Raw genomic sequence first — 18,130 nt, forward strand, 5'->3', positions numbered from 1 at the left:
GAAGGCGTATGGTGTGTTAGGTTTTATTGGTAGAGGGATTGAGTTGTGGAGCCATGAGGTCATGTTGCAGCTGTACAAAACTCTGGTGCGGCCGCACTTGGAGTATTGCGTACAGTTCTGGTCACCGCATTATAGGAAGGATGTGGAAGCATTGGAAAGGGTGCAGAGGAGATTTACCAGGATGTTGCCTGGTATGGAGGGAAGGTCTTATGAGGAAAGGCTGAGGGACTTGAGGCTGTTTTCGTTAGAGAGAAGAAGGTTAAGAGGTGACTTAATAGAGACATACAAGATGATCAGAGGATTAGATAGGGTGGACAGTGGGAGCCTTTTTCCTCGGATGGTGATGGCTAGCACAAGGGGACATAGCTTTAAATTGAAGGATGATAGATATAGGACAGATGTCAGAGGTAGGTTCTTTACTCAGAGAGTAGTAAGGGCGTGGAATGCCCTGCCTGCAAAAGAAGTAGACTCGCCAACTTTAAGGGCATTTAAATGGTCATTGGATAAACATATGGATGATAATGGAATAGTGTAGGTTAGATGGGCTTCAGATTGGTTTCACAGGTCGGCGCAACATCGAGGGCCGAAGGGCCTGTACTGTGCTGTAATGTTCTATGTTCTATGTTCTACATTCCACCACTTCTTCTGGCAGTTCATTCCGTACACAAATCACCCTTTGCATGTAAAAGTTTTCCTTCAGGTCCCTTTTAAATTTTTCCCCTCTCACCTTAAACCTAAGCCCTCTAGTTTTGGATTCCCCTCCCCTGGGGAAAAGACCTTGGCTATTCATCCTATCCATGCCCCTCATGATTTTATAAACCTTTAATAATGTCACTCCTCAGCCTGCGACACTCCAGGGAAAATAACCCCAGCCTATTCAGCCTCTGCTTATAGCTCAAGCCTTCCAGTCCCAGCAACAGCCTTGTAAATCTTTTCTGAACCGCTGAATGGCCTTCTGGTTTTTCTACAAGTTACATTCTTCGGAGAAGAAAACAGGAGCGAGTCAGGCTAAACTGTGGTGGGTGAGTTAGAAAGATAGCAAACTGGAGAGCAGATAGATATTGGCTGATTAAGTTGGTAAAAAAAAACAGCGAGTTGATGAAGGTAATCTCCAATCCCTTCAGTGTCCAAAAGAGTCTCCCAGTGTAGAATATTTCATTAATGTCTGTCTCCGATCGACGTACAAATATCTGTAAAGTTGCCAGTCCTGAGAATGAAGGCCTTTCTCCTTTAGCAGATGAACAGAGCATTCTTTTTAATGAATAATTGCATAAGATACACATTGATACAAGATTGAAATTCAGCTCAGTTACACTGAAGTGCTTAACATTGAATAAATGGAATTGCTAAAGAGTTAAAAGACTATTTAGCCAGGGGCAGATCACTGACCCACACAAGCTGTTCCATCTTCATTGGGTTCATAACCATGACTGCATCTCCTGTTCGGCCGACACTTGTAGCCTCCGTAAGTGTTGATACAGATGGGCCTTTCCCTGGGGCACATTAGTGGAAACTGCACACATTCATCAGCATCTGAACAATTAGAGAGAAAGTATGTAAAATAGCAATGGTCAAACACTGCAGAATACAAGAAGAAACAACTTGAAACATGTTTGATTGAAGTGCAAGAGCCATGGAAAAGCATTTCGCATTGTAACTGGAAAACCAGGAGGACTAAGCTTGTGGGGTTTTGGTGGGGAGGGGGGAGGGTGTCGTTTCCTGTCTTTTAACATCACTTGTTTTTACTGTTAACGCTTATTCCTTTCATTCAATTTGGGGAAAGTCAGAAGTCACACAACACCAGATTATAGTCCAACAGGTTTGTTTGAAACCACAAGGTTTTGGAACACTGCTCCTTCATCAAGAGATTTGCCATTTATTTGGGCCTTGTCGTGACCAGGAGGTTAAGGAAAGCCAAATTTCCAATCCCACTTGATCCTTAGGTTCTGGATCAATTCTGGTGGGATTCTGGGAATTTATATTTCAAATGAGCACCCGCCATTAACAGAGGCAAGATCTCCACATTGCCCCACCTGACTGGACTGCACTTCCCACCATTCACTCCTCCTGTAATAAAGTGAGGCCTACATGACTTCACCAGCCCTGAATCAGGTCAGATCTTTGCAGCTGAAGCATAGAAAATAGGCACTGAGCTTGTTAATCTTGTTCCAACAAGTAACTTTCAAGGTAATTGTGTGGAAGACTCATCAGGGAAATCCTGGAATTCCCTCCCTAAGGGCATTGTGGGTCCACCAATAGCACATGGACTGCAGTGGTTCAAGAAGGCAGCTCACCACCACCTTCTCAAGGGCGACTAGGAAAGGGCAATAAATGCCTACATCCCATGAGTGACTGTAAAGAAAAGGGGTTTCCACAACAACAGTGACCTGGGCTATCAGCCCAGAGAACCACTTCTATCCTTCCACGTTCCACAGGAAACTCTGTGATACTTCCCTTTGTCAGGCTGTCTTCAATTCCATTGCTCACGTATCTGCATAGCCCCTGACTGAAACTGGTAATCAGGGAGGGAGGGAGGGCAAGAATAAGGGGGAGGGGGGAGGAATTTCATTGAAATGTATAAAATTCTAACAGAAAGAGTCAGGGTAGGACGTTCCTGATGTCTGGGGGTGGGCAGAGTCCAGAACCAGGGGACACAGTCTAAGGATTATGGGGTAGGCCATTTATGGCTGAGGTGAGGAGAAATTTCTTCACCCATTCAGTGATAAGTCTGTGGAATTCAATACCATTGAAAGCAGTCAAGGCCAAAACACTGAGTGATTTCAAGAAGGAGTTGGATATAGCACTTGGGGCTAAAGGATATTGGGGAAAAAAGGAACAGCTATTGAGTTGAATGATCATCCATGATCATAATAAATGGTGGAGCAGGTTGAAAGAGCCGAATGGCCTATTCCTGCTCCTATTTTCTACGTTTCTGTGTTTTGACATCTGAATATCCAGTAGGCGAGCCTTTTCAAAATGACACAGTGTCACTGTTGAAGATAACAATTAGCCAACTCCAGTGTGAGGCCATTACTATGCACCAACACTGGGCACGTGCAGTCCAAATTACCCCCCTTTACTACATTCCCATTCTCTACACTCTAAAGATGGTCATGCACTGGTGATGATATGCTGGAGGATGAGTTGAGGTGAGGGAATAATATCGCTTGGCACATTTTTTTAAAGAATCAACCGAAACGGCATGATTTGACCAAATTCCATGTCAAATTTCATCTGGTTAAAAACTGCTACTGTTGTAAACCATGTAATTAACATTCTCAAAAAACTCAATTATTAGATGCTATTTGCACTGATTATGTACAAGTGTTGAAAACTGTGGACCTATCTCTTAAACAGCTCCCCCGCTTCTAATTCGTACAGCCATGTAAAACTCTGAACATACACAGGCATCCCATTTCTTTCAGGCCTGAGCAATGGACTTAGAATAGAATATCCCTTTAGAAGCACCGTAGAAAACTTTTACAATGTCTGCCTTGTTATGGCAACATCTTAGGTACAAGTATCTGGGTACAATTCTTGGATACAGCAGAGGAATAAAAGTTACTTACAAAGTTGAAAAATAAGTTAAAAATAGGATGTCATTAAAGGGTTGACATTACAGTAGGGTAGGAAATTTCAAAGAGACATTACAGTGTAACAGCTCAGTGCAGGGCCTCCTCATGTGGTCTGACTGCCCGCACTAGGCCCCAATCCAACAGCTGCCCTCGCTCCACTCCAAGCCCCAGTCCGCTCCATACCGGCACGTAGCTGCTCCAAGGTAAATTCCAGGACTGCTTCCCCTGCGCCAGTCTCTGCCTGGCACTCGCTGCCCGCACACTGCTCCAGGACTGCTTCCCTGTGCTGTACCAGGGCTCACAGCCCATGCTGTTTCGGGGCTCGCAGCCCACACGCCAGTCTGAGGCTCACAGCCTACACGCTGGACCAGAGCTTACTAATCGCGCTGTTCCAGGGCTTTTGATGTTTTGGAATGTGCAACAAAGTGCTGCTAATGGTCTCCACAAACAGGACTATGTGCTTCTAAGGGCTGACACAGTATTACAGAAGAAGTCAGAAGACCAACTCACCTGTGCAGCGACCACTCCTGTCAACTGTGAAGCCTTCCCCACACTGCATGGAAAAGATACAGAACTTAGTCACATTATGCAGTTGCTGTAGTTAATTAGTGGGCTTAACTCATCATTCTGGCCAACAGTGTGACACAGAGGTAGGAGGTTGGATTCTGAAGTTCCCTAACTTGGTTGTGCTGGTGTTGGGGGAGTTAAAGGCAAATAGGTCAATTAGTTGTATGGCTGGTTTGTGATGCAGAGTAACAGCAGCAGTGTAGGTTCAATTCCTGCTACCAGCTGAGGTTACCAATGGAAGTTGTGCTTTCTAAACCTCTCCCCTTTGCCTGGGGCACAGTGGCCCACCACCGATCATCTCTCTCTCATAAGAGAGCAGTCTTTGGGGACTACACTTACTTTACTAATGGCCATCTTGCCCTAATCACAGTGAGGAAGGGGAAATGATGGAGTGATGAAGCCAAAATGTTGGGACTCAAAGCTGGTCCTCCATGTGGTCTTGGTCAGTTCCTATTTGCCCTATCTGTCGAACAATGAATGATGAAGAGCAAGGATTTAAAGAATGTTTTTTAAAAGGTTTACAACCGTAAAACAAACAACTACTTCAGACAGATTTACCATCAGCAATACAAGAAGTAAATGGGGCAAATAATACTGAAAAAAAATGTTTAAAGTATTTATCTAACATTTCAATATATTTATTCTCAATCCCTGTCAAGGCTGACCATTATTGGCCACCTAGTTGCCCTGAGAAGGTGGTGATGGGTATTTCTCTTGAGCCACTGTTATTGGTTTGAATACAATTGCGCCCCTCTCTAGGGACTTCACCAAGAGGTTATGGGAAGTGTTGCGAGATGGAAGTTTGCAATTAACTTCTCTCACCTTCAGAGTTCGAGCTTCCTGATGCTTGCATCTTATCACATGCTCCTTAAAGGACCAGCTGACCACAATTAAGTTCCATTTCTCGATTAAGTTCTCTGAGAGTGAGCAACATAAATTTCCTGGTTCCTGACTGTGTATGAGAAGCAGCAGGACTGAGGTCTAAGGTGTGCTGGATTTCACAATGAGTAGCCACTGCTTTTATGCTGCATTTAACAATGGCATGAGGGGAGGTGAGAGGGGGTCTAAACACATCCTGTGGGGAGGGTGGTAGGGGGTGGGGGGGTGGTGTGAACCTGTTGGAGGAGAGGGTGAGAGGCAGGTCTTGTGGAGAAGGCGAGCAGGGGGTAACCACACTGCAGGGGATGGGACAGGCTGCTGTCATTCAGCTTCCCCTGGGGTGAGCCGAAAGGATTGTGTTGACTGTCCCTTTTCACAGATATCCTTGTCTCCACAGATGCCTAAATCTGGTGTAAAGCACAGAAGATCTGGCTGATCCCAGGAGCAGAGATTAAAGAGAGTCCTGCTGCTGATTGGACACATTCGGTGAAAGGTGTTGGTTAGTCCCAGTCAAATCCCTGGAAACGATCAACCAACAGGAACGATCAGGACCAGAACATTCAGAAGGGACAATTTGGGCTATCGGGGCACTCAATGGCACTTGTCTGTATTGGATGTAATTGACCAAAACCAAGGGATGAATTTTACCCTGTTCCTTGATAATTGCCATCACAAAAAGGAAAAAAAAAATCTTTGCTAGCACTAACATTCAAGGTTTCCAAAATGTCAAAAATCTTGGGCCAACTGTGGAAATGGAGAGCCAACATCTTTGATGAAGTTGTGCAGAGACTTCTGATGGAGGTTGAGAGATTTTCTGGTGGAGACATCTGACCGATCCCATATCCTACATAATACCTTTCAAAACTGTGCTGTACTGTTCTATATTCTATGTTTTAAAAGTGAGCACAGGAATAGGAATGCAGTAAACTAAAGAGGGAAGGATACACAGATACAAACTGGAAGAGTAGAGATATGGAGAAATACTCAGGGACAGACAGGGTAGAAATGAAACGGACCAGAAGGAGAGAATGTCCATATTACAGAAGAGGAGGTGCTCGATGTCTTAAAACGCATAAAGGTGGATAAATCCCCAGGACCTGATCAGCTGTACCCTAGAACTTTGTGCGAAACTGGGGAAGAGATTGCTGGGCCCCTTGCTGAGATATTTGTATCATCGATAGCCACAGGTGAGGTGCCAGAAGGCTGGAGGTTGGTCAATCTAGTGCCACTATTTAAGAAAGGTGGCAAGGAAAAGCCAGAGAACTATAGACCGGTGAGCCAGACATTGATGTTGGATAAGTTGTTGGAAGGGCTCCTGAGGGACAGGATTTACATGTATTTGGAAAGGCAAAGACTGATTAGGCAGAGTCAACAGGGTTTTGTGCGTGGGAAATCATGTCTCACTAACTTGATTGAGTTTTCTGAAGGAGTAACAAAGAGGTTTGATGAGGGCAGAGCGGTGGAGACATGATTTTTATGGACTTCAGTAATGCATTTGACAAGGTTCCTCATGGTAAACTAGTTCACAAGGTTAGGTCACATGGAATACAGGGAGAACGAGCTATTTTGATACAGAACTGGCTCAAAGATAGGAGACCGAAAGTTGCTTTTCAGATTAGAGGCCTGTGACCAGTGATGTGCCACAAGGATCAGTACTGGGTCTACTGCTTTTTGTCATTTATATAAATGATTTCGATGTGAACATAGGAGGTATGGTTAGTAAGTTTGCAGATGACACCAAAATTGGAGGTGTAGTGGACATCAAAGAAGGTTATCTCAGAGTACAATGGGATTTTGATCAGAAGGGTCAATGGGCTGAGGAGTGGCAAATGGAGTTTAATTTAGATAAATGTGAGGTGCTGCATTTTGGAAAGGCAAATATGGGCAGGACTTATACACTTAATGGTAAGGTCCTGGGGACTGTTACTGAACAAAGAGACCTTGGAGCGCGGGTTCATGGTTCCTTGAAAATAGTGTGGCAAGTAGTTAGAATAGTGAAGAAGGCGTTTGGCATGCTTGCCTTTATTGGTCAGTGCATTGAGTATGAGTTGGGAGGTCATGTTGTGGCTGTACAGGACATTGGTTAGACCACTATTTGAATACTGTGCTCAATTCTGGTCTCCCTACTATAGGAAGAATGTTGTGAAACTCAACAGGGTTCAGAAAAGGTTTACAAGGATGTTGTCAGGGTTGGAGGTTTTGACCTATAGGGAGAGGCTGAATATGCTGGGGCTATTTTCCCTGCAGTATCGGAGGCTGAGGGGTGACCTTATCAAGGTTTGTAAAATCATGAGGGGCACGGATAGGGTGATTAGCCAAGGTCTTTTCCCCAGGGGTGGGGAAGTCCAGAACTTGAGGGCTTAGGTTTAAGATGAAAGGGGAAAGATTTAAAAGGGACCTAAGAGGCAACATTTTCACATAGAGGGTGGTGTGTGTATGGATGAGCTGCCAGAGGAAGTGGTAGAGGCTGGTACAATTACAACATTTAAAAGGCATCTGGATGGATACATGAAAAAGAAGGGTTTAGAGCGATATGGGCCAAATGCTGGCAAAATGGGACTAGATTAATTTAGGGTATCTGGTCGGCATGGACAAATTGGACCAAAGGGTTTGTTTCCATGCTGTACATCTCTATGACTTTATAGAAATTGAGTGAAATGGAAACACACACCGAGCAAGGCAGCAAAGAGACAGAAAAAGAGTTAAAGTAGATCACAGACATTCGAAATCTTCATGTACCTCGATTTCCAGATTTAAGGTCTGACTGTCCTGGTCAGGGAATGGGATTTCCATCGTGGAGTTCATTTCAGCTGGGGCAATAGCACGAGAGGTGAATGTCCCACCAGGCCAGGTCACCTCCAGGTGAGTCGCAATGTCCTTACCTGTTGGAATTGGAGACGTAAGTGCAGATTGTACCCATGCCCTAACTTTCAGACTGACCGTTTCGAATTCTCCAGAACATAAACCTGAAGGGATCAGAGCCACAAAGTTGGACAGGGCTTGTATACAGGTGTGGAGTTACCCTGTGCCTGTTAAGCACACAGCCAGCTTCAAAACTACTACGACAGTGGGATAATTTGTGCAGACACAACAAAAGCCATACGTTCAGACTCGCCACTGCCTTTTTAAAAGTGACAGCTGTGCATTTTCAATTCATACACTGTTGTGAAGGTGCTTGTTCAGTCCTTAAATACTGATTTTTGATTAATTACTGGCAGAGAGGGGACAAACCATTCTCGTGTTTACTATCATCATTAAGATTTTATGAAGAGAGGGCTGGGGCCCTCTTGTGGTGCAGTGGTAGTGTCCCTACCTCGGAATCGGAAGCCTGCCTGGTCCAGAGGTGTGTAATAACATCTCTGAAAAGGTTAATTAGACAATATCTAAAAACCAGCTTCTGTTTACAGCGCTGCTAACATCATGAAGCAAATACATTTGTTGGGATGAATCATTAGACAAATGTGACATTGAGTCATGGAAGGAGAAATTATTAGGGAAGATCATCAAGAGCTCAGTCAAAGACATTGATTTTAAGGAGTGTCTTAGAGAAGGACAGAGAGAGAGATTTAGAAAGGGAATTCCTGAGTTTAGGGCCCAGACACGGCTACCAATGACGGGGAGACGAAAATCAGAGATACACAGGAGGCTGGAATTGGTGGAGGGTAGGGATCATGGTGGGTTATGGACTGATGGAGATTACAGCGATCATAAAGGGTGAGGCCACAGAGGAACCTGAATGTTAGAATCAAGGTGTTCATAGAACCCCTACACAGTGTGGAAGCAGGCCAGTCAGCCCAACCTGACCCTCCCACCCCACCCTTGTCACCCTGCATTTCCCGTGGCTAATCCACCGCCTGCACACCTTTGGACTGGGGGAGGAAACCAGAGCACCTGGACTATCTGTGTGCAAACTCCACACAAACAATTGCCTGAGGGTGGAATTGAACCCAGGTCCCTGGCGCTGCGAGGTAGCAGTGCTAGTCACTGGGTCACCTGTTGCTTAACCTGAATGAGATAAGCATAGTTAAAATCATAACTAAAGATGCAAGGATACAGGTCAACCTAAAGAAGCAGAATTTCTTGGACAGGGTAATTATTTTTGGGGAAGAATGTCAGCTTTAACATAATGTCAATAAGATTGGGGGGAAGGCATCCAACAGATGCCCAATTCCCAACATCTGAGTGCCAGTAGGAAAGGTCTTTATACCCAATTGAGCACAGACACTCCGGATCAGGCTCTTCACCTCATTCCCTCTCCATCCAACAATAGCTTGCCTTGTTTGGTTTGGAGCGTATCACTTCCTTGCTAACATTTGACAGCTCCAAGTCTCCCTGGAGCTGCACGGCTCAGTGGCAACAGCCAGATGTTGTTTTGCTGACGCTATTTACATTCCCCACCCTCGCCATCTATCCAAGCGAGACCCAGTTTGCAAAGGCTTTGCACGAGCCTGTTGTCCTCCTGTCACACTAAGCCAGACCTCCCCACCCCCTTCCACTCTGTTCACCCGCACCTCTGACTGACTCACGGCAGCAACGTGCATGCAACAGCAGGCAGAACATCCCAATCTCCCGAAATGATCACAAGGCTTCCTTAAACTCATAACATTACAGATTAATTCATGTGGAAAATGGCTTTTGTGTGTTCAGATTAAAGTCCACACTGTGCACAAACAAGCTTTGAAATACCTCATCGTTGATTAAAATAACCTTTCCGAGCCCAGATGTTTTGTGAGATATTTTTGAAGGGCAAAAATTAGGAATCTCACCTTTATTAAAATGCTGCATGGAAGGTCAGAAAATGCATTTGTTTCCCTTGACTGGTTTTTCAGTCGGGATAGACAGTCTAGTCCTGCGCTGTTTCAGTGCAGGAAGAAAAACACTCTCATCAAATGACTAACTCTTAAAAGAGCAACCTGAGATTATAATTGTTCATTCTCTGCCTGCTGGCATCATTGGCATAGCTGGCAATTATTTTTGCTTCTAAATATTTGGTTTGGGATATGGGCATTGCTGGTTGCTTGCCTATCCCTGCTTGGCCTTGAGGAGGTGCTGGTGCGCTGCCTTCTTGAACCGCTGCTGTCTATTTGGTTAGGGACACACACAATGCTGTTGGGGTGGGAATTCCAGGATTTTGACCCAGCGACAGTGAAGGGAATGCTGATATATTTCCAAGTCAGGATGGTGAGTGGCTTGGAGGGGAACTTGGTAGAGTTCCCATGTCTCTGCTGCCTTCACCTTTTTAGCTGGTAGAGGTCACAGGTTTGGAAGGTGTGTCCTGCATTTTGTAGATGGTACACAGCTGTTCCTGAGCGTCAGTGTCAAAGGGAGAGAATGTTTACGATGGTGGATGGGATGCGAATCAAGAGGGCTGTTTTGTTCTGGATGGTATCAAGCTTCTTGAGTGTTGTTGCATCTGTCTCCATCCAGACAAGTGGCGATTAGTGAAGGAGCAATGATATAGTTCCAAGTCAGCATGGGGGACCGACATGGAGGGGACGTGTAGGTGGAAGTGTACTCAATCAGCTGTTTCCCTGGTCCATCTAGAGATTGTGGGTTTGGAAGGTACTTTCAAAGTGATGGTCTTTAAGATAAGGAGCAGTGGGGACGTGAGGGTGATAGGAATCTGGAACTCACTGCCTTAAGGATGGTAGAGGCAGAAACCTATGTAACATTTTAGAAGTATTTAGTTGTGCACATGTGCTGCCAAGACATTCAAGGCTATGGGCCAAGAGCCAGAAAATGGGATGAGAATAATTAGATGGGTTTTTTTGATCAGCAAAAACTCGATGGGCTGAATGGCCTTTATCTGTGCTGTAGATCTCTATGACTCTTGATAACTTGGCACAGTGGACTGAATGGCACTCTGAGCTGTAAGATTCCATGACTCTTAACATTTCTAACAGTTATTAATGCAATTGCAAGGCCAATGAATCCATCTGGGATTGGAGTCAGGCGTAGGCCAGACTGGTAAGGATGGCAGTTTTCCTAACTTAAAGCACTTTATTAAACTGATTGGGTTATAATGATTATCTGACAAATTGACAATCACATTACTAACATCAGTCTTTTATAGCTACAATATTTCATTGTATGCAAATTCTCAAACTGCAAAGTCAGATTCTGAACAAAAACAGAAGTTGCTGGAAAAGCTCAGCAGGTCTGGCAGCATCTGTGAAGAAAAATCAGAGTTAACATTTCAGGTCTGGTGACCCTTCCTCAGATCTGATAGTAGCCAGGAAAATGTTGGCATATATGCAGAAGATAGGGGTGATCAGTAAACAATAGGTGGGGATAGGGCCCAAAGGGAGAGAATTCTGATTTTTCTTCACAGATGCTGCCTGACCTGCTGAGTTTTTCCAGCAACTTCTGTTTTTTTTCCCGATTAACAGCATCCGCAGTTTTTTCTAAAGCCATTTTCAGAAGAAGGGTCCTGACCCAAAACGTCAACTTTCCTGCTCCTCTGATGCTGCCTGGCCTGCTGCATTCCTCCAGCTCCACACTGTGGTATCTCTGACTCCAGCATCGGCAGTTCTTACTATCTCCTCAGTTCTTTTTTTTTAGTCAGATTCTGAATTCATCATCCCTTCAAGGCTGCTCCACCATTCAATAAGATCAAGTCTGATCTGATTGTGGCCACATTCCACACTGCTGTCTGCCCTCCGATAACCTTTGACTCACTTGTTGGTCAATTTCCTTTGAAGGATCAGCCTATAGTGGCCTTGTTCAAGACCTGAAATGAAGTTTGGATCCTTAATCTTCTAGCACATTAGCAAGAGATTGTTACCAACTGCTAAAAAGAATTGAAACATACTGTTGGGTTGAGCCAATTAAGGAACAATTAGATAGTGCAAGCTTGAGGATTTACAAGACCTGTGGAGTGAAAGAAGGACTGAGAGAGTTAAGGAAATCAAAGGTTTCTGAGATTTTGGAATCTTACAATCAAATGAAGAGTCTTAATTTTGACACATGAAGGATGGTGGAGGAAGGGGATTTCCGGTCATGGTCATTGGAGCTTAGAACAAGGAGGTACGGACAATTCAGAGAAGTTCCTCCAACAGCACCTTCCAAACCCATGATCACTTACACCTAGGAGGTCATGGGCAGCAGATACATGGGAACACTACCCCTGCAAGTTCTCCCCAAACCACTCACCATCCCTTGAGTGGAAATATATCAGCCATTCCGTCACTGACGCTGGGTCAAAATCCCTCCCTAATGACATTGTGGGTCAACCTACAGCACATGGACTGCAGCAGTTCAAGAAGGCAGCTCACCACCACCTTCTCAAGGGCAACCAGGTAATAAATGCTGGGCCCAGCCAGTGACACCCATATACCATGAACAATTTAAAAAAGTCCCTATGTTCCATTCATAGAGTGATAGACTCATACAGCACGGAAACAGACCCTCGGGTCTAACCAGTCCATGTCAATCATAATTGCAAACTAAACTAGTCCCACCTGCCTGTGCTTGGCCCATAGCCCTCCAAACATTTCTTATTCATGTACTTATCCAAATGTATTTTAAACATTGCAACTATATCCACATCCACCACTTCCTCTGGAAGTTCATCCCACACATGAACCATTCTCTGCCTAAAAAAATTGCCCCTCATGTCTTTTTTTTTATAATTGTTCTCCTGTCACCTTAAAGATATGCCCCCTAGTCTTGAAATCCCACACCCTAGGGATTCACATTATCTAGACCCATCATGATTTTATAAACCTCTATAAAGTCACCTCTCAACCTCCTACGCTCCAGTGAAAATAGTCCCAACCTATCTATCCTCTCCTTATAACTCAAACCCTCCACTCCTGGCAACATCCTGGTAAATCTCTACTGAACACTCTCTAGCTTAATAATAACCTTCCTGTAACAGGGAGACACAGCACTCCAGAAGAGGCCTCATCAACACCCTGTACAACCTTAACATAACGTCCCAACTCTTATATGCAAAGTTCTGAGCAATGAAGGCAAGCATGCTAAATGCCTTCTCTACCACCCTATCTGTATGTGATGTAAACTTCAAAGAATTATGTGCCTGAATCCCTAGGTATCTCTGCTAGATTCCTGAGACAGCACCTTCGAAACCCACAACAGCTTTCATCTAGAAGGACAAGGGCAGCAGATACATGGGGATACCACCTCCTGCAGGTTCCCCTCAAAGCCATTCACCATCTTGACTTGGAAATATATTGCTGATCCTTCATCTTCGCTGAGTCAAAAGCCTAAAATTTCCTCTCTGAGGGCATTGTGAGTCTATCTACAGCACATGGACTACAGCAGTTCAAGAAGGCAGCTCACCACCACCTTCTCAAGGGGAACTAGGGACAGGCAATAAATGCTGACCCAGCCAGCAACACTCGCATCCTGTGCACAAGAAAATACGAAGGCAGAACCTCTGAAGCAGAGACAGTCCAGATATAGAGAAGCATGCACAGAGGCCTACGTTAGGTGCAGTGACTAATCCTACTCCATGTTCAGCAGCACTTCACACATTTATTTTCTGCAATAAAGAATACAGGCCTGGCTGTCTGTTACTGTTATTTAGTACTTCATAAAATTAATTTATACCTCAATTTTGTCTTTTTACAAGGTCTTGTCAGATTTTTCTGAGGGGGTGAAATTGATTTATGAAACTTACATCAATAATTTTAGCTGCCCCCAATCTCATTCATCTTCTATGGATAAGATGGATGATTCCTCTATGTAAAACAGAGCAATAAACATTCAACCTGTGTCTTACTGGAGAATGTAACATTATTTACAAATAGGGAGTAAAGCTTGAGCCTTGCAGCATGGAATGTGAAAAACTGTTCTCCACTGAAAAAGTGGGTATTTTCCATGAGGATGTTTGTACAAAATTACAGAAAACATGAAGCGCTAAAGAGAAGATTTACTTGACAATTTGTCCCAAACCCTTGACATTTATGACCTGGAAGAACAGAGAAGGCACACTAAACTCTTGACAATGCAAGCTTGAGTCTACATTCCCACCCAGACCTAAATCCCCACCCACATCCCTGTAACCCTGCATTTCCCATGGCTGACCCACCTAGCTTGCACACTATGGGACAATTTAGCACAGCCAATCCATCTAACCTACACATCTTTGGACTCTGGAGCAAACACACACAGACACAGGGAGAATGTCCAAATGCAACACAGACAGTCACCCGAGGCTGGAATCGAACCTGGGTCCCCTAGTGCTGTGAGGCAGCAGTGCTAACCACTGAGCCACCATGCCACCCCATGGTGCCTACTGCAGCAGGGGCAGAATTCAAAATTCTGGAATCCCCTCCCTAAGGGCTTTGTGGGTCCACCTATAGCATGTGGCCTGCAGTGGTTCATGAAGGCAGCTCACCACCTCCTTCACAAGAGCAACTGGGGATGGGTAATAAATGCTGACCCAGCTAGAAATGACCACATCTGATGAAAGAACTTAAACAAAAGATGTATTGAATATGAAAGAAGGTAGATATCCGGTCCGTTAAGTCTGCATCAATGAGCAACACAGATAGCCCCACTCCTTAACCTTTGCCTCCCTCATGGTGTCAGTCTCTGAATCCCCTTGGATCCAAACCGAACCCTAAAAAGTGAAAGCTCTTACAGTTTGAGACCTAGCACCACTTATTAATGGCACCACTAGTGGTCTCACTGACCTATGCCAACCTTGAAAGATGCTAAAGATCAGAACACCATGCCAACAGGAAGTTGTGGAGTGCCAACAGTGTGTTCTGGAGGACTCCAGCAGACCCCAACTTTGATACCTCAGTGCCCCACCCCACCCAGCAGGAACCCACTGACTTTAACAACTGAACAACTCAAGGCAACACCATCTGCCTTTAGACACTACGTACCCAATCCAAAGTGTGCCACTGGCTCCATTTCACAGAGGTACCCAGAGCCTCCATCGACAATGCGGAGGTGAGGTCCAGTTCTCCGTGTGTACAGCACCACCTTTGCCCCACGGGCAAATGCACCAAACCGGGTCCGAGGAATGACCCTCAGCCAATTGTTGTCAGAGCCCTTTGAAAAGAATCCAGAACAAAACCAGTGACACACTGAGCTCCTCCACGCTTTAATTTGATACCAATCAGTGATCCTCCTGGACTAATCCTTTCAGTATTTTCTGTCTGGACATGTTGTCAGAAACTGATGTGGACCTGAGGTAGGGGCACTACCACTGTACCACACCTAACCAGTGTTCCCAAACGGTCACCCACTCAAGTGTTAACTAGACTTATGGCTGGTTGGCTTCCAATTTTCAGACATTTTTAGACCAGTCTAGCCACATGCCCTAATGAGTTCCTACAGCAACCTTCAACTGACCCAAAGCAGACTGGCTATCTGTGATTGGCTGATGAATGGGCCTCTTTGCATTGCCTCTTCCTATGCTTTCATCGTCGACACATTCAGCAATGACTCCCTCCTGAATCACCATTCTCCACATGGGACATCATGGGAGGAGATCAATTTTGGAAGGGCACAGCTCCTTCTCATTGGCTCCATTCAGTCAATGAAGGGTGCGAATGAGGTGTGAACTGCCCAGCTCCTGTTTGCGCAGCTGGGTCAGGCCAGGAATTTCCTGGACCCCCAGTGTATCCAGCTCAGAAACCTTCCGCATGGATTCACACTGTCACTGTGGAGATGAAGCTGGGTTCCATATCTGGCTGTTGCTCAGACAGAGCTCACTGGCACAGGGAGAATGGACAGAATGGTGTTGATACATCTGAGGAGAAGCTGCAGAAGAATATGAGGGAGAAGGGAATACAGGGTCACTGTGGTAGATTCAGCTGAGGGGAAGTAGGATGCTTGAGTGGGTCATGGATACTGACATGGACTCTGTGGGCAGAATGGCCTGTTTCTGTTGTACTTTCTCTGTTAACCTAATGCAGCCATTTCAATATGGGTCTGAGTGGAGGATGGATTCAGACTGAAAGTGCTATTACCAGCATGATCCGTAACCAAAGGCACAAAATAGACAATCTTCTCCACCTTTGCCCGTTGGCTTTCCACCCCAGACAATGACCATTTTCCCCCAGTGGGGTAAACCTCAGGAATCAGTGCCTGAATGGTTCCTACTCCATAATTCTGTGATTTCCAGGGATTTATTGGCTTTGTTGAGAGAGGGAGAGGAATGATAGGCGGGCAGCGGAGAGGGGGAGATACTGGGTTATTCCCAGCAGTAGACATCCCTCCGCTGCTCCCTTGTTAATGAGTGGGTAGGTGAGGGAAGGGTTTAGGAGGGTTGGGAGCAATGTCAATCCTAACCTCATCACTCGCCTGGCCAGCTGCATGGACACTGCGGTGAATCACAGCTAACCAAGGGGACTGGCCTCATGTTCCAACTTCAGAAAGCTCTGCCCTCCACCAGAGACCTGATCAGGACTTTTGTCGGAAGAGGCTGGCCTACAGCGATCGAAGAAACTAGCAGCCTCTCTCGATATTCCTCCACTCCAGCGCCAGTCTTAGCCAGGGGTCTTTCCATGTCATGGGAGGAGGTGGGCAATGAGATTGGCCTGGCATGTTAAGTAGTGAAGGGTGGGTCATCGAGGTCTACAGCACAGAAAAAAGTCCCTTCAGCCCATCGAGTGTGCGCCAATCAAAAACATGCATCTATTCTAATCCCATTTTGCAGCAGTCTTGGCCCATAGCCATGGGTAGGGATCTGTAAATAGTCACCGCCCAAACACATACCTGGGTTACTTTAAACACAGAAAGGGGCTGAGCCCTGGACTCCCCATGAGAAATGATGAGATCCAGCATTCCATCACCGTCAAAATCCGTAGCGACAGCACCTGCGGAATAGGAGGGTAGTGGTATTGTCACTGGGTTCGGAATCCCACAGACAACAATCCAGTAAAAAGAGCTGAAATCCCACTGAATCTAATGAATAAAGCTAGAATAAAACACTAGCATTGTTAATAGGGATCATAAGCCTACCGGATTACAACAAAACCCATCGTTAGTGCCCTAATCACCAAAGAATTGGTCTTCAAGTCAAGTGGGTATTAGGGAAGGCAAGGGCAATGTCAGCTTTAATCACAAATGGAATGGGGTGCAAAAATAGGGAGTACATTTATAAGACCACAGCTAGGACAGTATGAACAGTTCCGGGCTCCTTAACTACAGAAAGATCTGTCATCGGAAGTAGTCCAGAGAAACCAATTCCTGGCATGGAGGGACTGTCCTATGAGAACAGATTGAACAGATGGAGCCTGTACCCATTGGAATACAAAGGAATGAGAGGTGACCTTATTAAAACATACAAGATTGTTAGGGGGTTTGAAACTGGTAGGTGCAGAGAGGTTGTTTCCCCTTGCGGTAGAGTTTAGGACTAGATGGTGTCATCTCAGAGTAAGAAGCTGGCCATTTTGGCCATTTAGCCTGTATCAGGTCTACAAACCAATATCACTATCTCATGTCAACATGGTGTGGAGCTGGAGAGACACAGCAGGTCAGGCAGCATTGGAGGAGCAGGAAAGTTGACTTTTTGGGTTTACAATTATTTCATGCCAATCTCCTGTTTCCTGCCTCCATACCACCCCCCACCCATACTCTTGCACATTTTTATCCAAATAATTATCCAATGCACCTTGAACGCCAGACCAGGTAAGGATGGCAGTTTCCTTCTCTAAAGGACATTAGTGAACTAGGTGGGTTTTTCCAACAATCAATTCATGGTCATCATTCCAGTCTTAATTCCAGATTTTTTTTGTAAATTGACCTCAAATTCCACCTACTGCCATGGTGGGATTCGAACCCAGGTCCCCAGAACATTAGGTGGGAGGCTGGGAGTCTCTGGGACAACAGTCCAGTGAGAATACCAGTAGACCATCACCTCCCTATTTTGGGACTTTACCCAGTCTGTCCAACCAACGACTGCAGCAGACCCACAGCAAAATGGCTGACTCTCAACTGTATGCATACCTCCCCCACCCTTAGCAAGCCACTCAGCCGAAGGTAGATGATCACCACCTCAAGGGCAATCAAGACAGTCAACAAATACAGACCTAGACAGTGGCAATCGCAACCTGAGAGCAAGTAAACACTAAACTATTGGAACCCAGAACAGGTCGCAATACTGAAGAAGCAGCCCACAAACC

General features: G+C 45.3%; 1 protein-coding gene across 1 annotated transcript in view; it reads right to left on the reverse strand.

Moving 5' to 3' along the window:
* Nucleotides 1–1,229: 1,229 nt before the first annotated feature.
* The window catches only part of crtac1b (cartilage acidic protein 1b), a 277,573-nt gene continuing 260,672 nt past the window's right edge, over nucleotides 1,230–18,130 (reverse strand). The window contains exons 10-14 of the mRNA XM_048608690.1: nucleotides 16,722–16,822; nucleotides 14,882–15,050; nucleotides 7,761–7,903; nucleotides 4,086–4,128; nucleotides 1,230–1,533 (exon numbers count right to left, since the gene is read on the reverse strand). Of these exons, the coding sequence (XP_048464647.1) occupies nucleotides 1,382–1,533; nucleotides 4,086–4,128; nucleotides 7,761–7,903; nucleotides 14,882–15,050; nucleotides 16,722–16,822 (608 nt within the window). The 3' untranslated portion in view covers nucleotides 1,230–1,381. The remainder of the gene's footprint in view (nucleotides 1,534–4,085; nucleotides 4,129–7,760; nucleotides 7,904–14,881; nucleotides 15,051–16,721; nucleotides 16,823–18,130) is intronic.

Source organism: Rhincodon typus, chromosome 20 (genome assembly GCF_021869965.1).
Source record: "Rhincodon typus isolate 14 chromosome 20, sRhiTyp1.1, whole genome shotgun sequence".
NCBI lineage: Eukaryota > Metazoa > Chordata > Chondrichthyes > Orectolobiformes > Rhincodontidae > Rhincodon > Rhincodon typus.